The sequence below is a fragment of the Amblyomma americanum genome, chromosome 3 (assembly GCF_052857255.1).
Source record: "Amblyomma americanum isolate KBUSLIRL-KWMA chromosome 3, ASM5285725v1, whole genome shotgun sequence".
In the NCBI taxonomy this organism is placed as follows: Eukaryota; Metazoa; Arthropoda; class Arachnida; order Ixodida; family Ixodidae; genus Amblyomma; species Amblyomma americanum.
This window is the reverse complement of record NC_135499.1, coordinates 101028671-101031449: the sequence shown is the minus strand read 5'-3', so window position 1 is coordinate 101031449 and position 2779 is coordinate 101028671. Positions and strand designations below refer to the sequence as shown.

The 2779-nt window shown below is 45.4% G+C and overlaps 1 protein-coding gene across 1 annotated transcript; it reads right to left on the bottom strand.

Moving 5' to 3' along the window:
- Positions 1–1552: 1552 nt before the first annotated feature.
- On the bottom strand, positions 1553–2511 carry LOC144123173 (uncharacterized). The gene is made up of 2 exons (XM_077656055.1): positions 2374–2511; positions 1553–1959 (listed from the first exon to the last, which is right to left on the bottom strand). The coding sequence occupies exons 1-2, from the start codon at positions 2485–2487 to the stop codon at positions 1606–1608; spliced, it is 468 nt and encodes a 155-aa protein (XP_077512181.1). The 5' UTR covers positions 2488–2511; the 3' UTR covers positions 1553–1605.
- Positions 2512–2779: the final 268 nt, after the last annotated feature.

The window sequence follows — 2779 nt, the reverse complement described above, 5'->3', positions numbered from 1 at the left end:
TATACTGTCTAAAATGTTTAAAATACTTTTCATTGAATCAGTGCGGGTCATGGTTTTGCGTTTAGATAAGACAACTGAAATCATTCACATATCTAAACGCCCTGTTTAGTAAACTCATGATTCAGGGAGCGGCCAATCGCAGATAGGAATATGTTGCATATGATCGGGACGACGCAGGCGCAGATACAAATGCCTTGTCGTAGGATGCAAAAAGTCGTCGTTAAAAGCGAGAAAAGTGGCTTGCAAATAAAATTCGAGCAAAGAAATGAAGCCCTTTGCTGGCATGCCGGCAGTGTTTTGAAACGTAATTTCGTTATTTCTTTCAATAAATTCTCTGACGGCTACGAGCAGTTCATCATTTGGAACTGAATAAAACGAATCCTCCACGTCAACAAAAACTTGATTTGCTGTCTCTCTCGCTTTTAACCGCCTCTTTTTTAGGCGCATGTGTACGCTCCCTATGTAAGCAGTATTGACGCAAATAAGATTAGAAAACAGCTTGCACTCTTTCCGTTTTCATCGTCTGCCGTGTGTTCGTCTTATATGAATGCGCAACTCCTTCTTAGAAATAGCCATGCACCAACTCGCCCCGCAATCAGTTTTTCGTGTCCAAGATTTGGAGAACCTGACAGTGCAAATGAGTCCTGGCAGGCACTGCTTCTCGAACAGGAAGAACAGGCACAACGTGAAGTCATCCGTCCCGCCCTGGCCGCTGCTTATATCCAGGAGATTCCGGACGACGGCTGAGGGGGAGGACACAGCTGGGACCGAGCTGCGCCCAGGATCCCCGTCAACGCTTTGACGAGTGCTAATGAGTGTTATTTAGTGTTCTCTCTAATGTAGCAGTACTAATCGGTGTAACTGGAGGGCGATAACCATGGTAACCACCCATGCAAGGAGGAAGATGGTGGCACTGGCATCACTCATGACGTCACTGAAACGTGCTATGACAACGCATCACACTGAGTGACGTTACGCGTGTCAGCATTGTTCCTTTTTTTTTGTAACTACTCCCACTGCTGTTGGGACCTCCCGAAACGCGTGCATATACTTCGTTTTTCACTAAGAAATTTGTCGAGCACCTCCTAAGCTTTTCTTACCACTTCTAAGATCACAAAGCTCATTTCATGACTTGAAGGAACTAGTGAGAAGCGCTCCTTGAAAGTTTGAAAAGTAAAGAGTTGCCTGTAATTGCACATATACGTATGTTGCTCTCAAATTATTTACCTCAAAACAACGTGAAATGAAAATACCTTAAGAGCCATCGCTGAATCTCGTGTTACACAGTGGTAACTACCCTCTGAGTTTTTTAATCGCTCTTGGCAACGCTAGGTAAAAATGTAATAACGCTAGCTAGTAACGCTAGGTAATAACCGACAAAAGCCGTTACTCCAATATCTTTTCCTATCTATCGTGTTTCTGTAACAAAAAAAAATTCTTACCATAAAGGCGGATTAGAAAAATACTTGTGCACTAAAACTAGTGTTTTTTTTTCAGCGTGCTGATAGAAAAATACCACACCGCTAATATGGCGTGAAAATCAAGAAATGACTACATTTTGAGTATCTTTATTTACATTTAAATAAATACAGAGCTCTGAAGTATCTACCCGTGGTATCCATGTCCATGTCCGTAGCTGATGACTTTGTATCCGTACCCGCCGTGGCCGTATCCGCCATAGCCACCATACCCGCCGTGACCGTAGCCTCCGTATCCGCCGTAACCGCCATGGCCGTAGCCGCCATACCCGCCATACCCTCCGTAGCCGCCGTACCCTCCGTAGCCACCGTAGCCTCCGTGTCCATAACCTCCATAGCCACCATAACCTCCGTAGCCGCCGTAGCCTCCGTGTCCGTAGCCGCCGTAGCCACCATAACCTCCGTAGCCGCCATAGCCATGTCCATAGCCGTAGCCAGCAGTGACAACAGCAATTGCAATACACAAAGTGAGCAGGGACAGCTGAAAAATAAGCGAAGGAAAGATGTCTGACTCGGAAACTATCTGGGTAATACATGAGATGGTCGTACATTGGTTGCCAGCAACACAACATAGTTAATTATTAGGTAGTACTGACATTAAAACCTGAACAAGGGGCACGAAAGCTATGAGCTGAAATGACAGCAGGAGTAAGGCGTAAAGACACATCGGACAATTTGCATATGTCGAAAGTGCTCTTGAAAATCACGGTCTTTCGCGCTTTCACATTCATAAACAATCACGGTGGTACTGTCATGGCTTCTAGAAGCTAAATGGTACATTGTCGGCCGTGCAAGTTACGTTTCAAGTTGCAGTGAACTACATGAAAGTATTAAAGCACATAAGATTTGATCTCAGGCGGTAGGAAAGTAATGAAGTACATCAAATACATCTTACTAGGGTCTTCATGGCTATCTTGTGTCGGCGGGTGTACGCTGGGGAGTATCCGATAGCCACGTTGGCCGTGCTGCAACGTCGAACTGCTGCTGTCTTGTCCAATGTGCTGAGCATAGTCCTTTATATACGTGCTGTTGAATTCGGAACATTCCTTTCGTTCCAACTCTCTCGCACAGAGGACAGTCTGAAGCAGAGAGTGACTAGGTTATAAAAGCGCTGAGGGAAAGGAGCATAATCCGGAAGCAATTTGCCGTGTCCCCAGTAAGGTGTGCTTTTTTCGTTTGGCTGTTTTCTTTAGGTGCCGTAACGCCCGAAATGAGAAAAAGAAACATAAAGAGGAAACGAAAGAACGTAGGAGGGCGAAACTAAAGGCAATCAGCTCTAGATTGAGGCCCGATCGGCGGGC

What these genes read in the sequence shown, in the direction of transcription:
- LOC144123173 (XM_077656055.1), bottom strand. Translation starts at nt 2,487, where the DNA reads ATGCTCAGCACATTGGACAAGACAGCAGCAGTTCGACGTTGCAGCACG. An exon ending in AGATAGCCATGAAGACCCTA is followed by an intron (nt 1,960 to 2,373) that starts GTAAGATGTATT and finishes CTTATTTTTCAG; the next exon opens with CTGTCCCTGCTCACTTTGTG.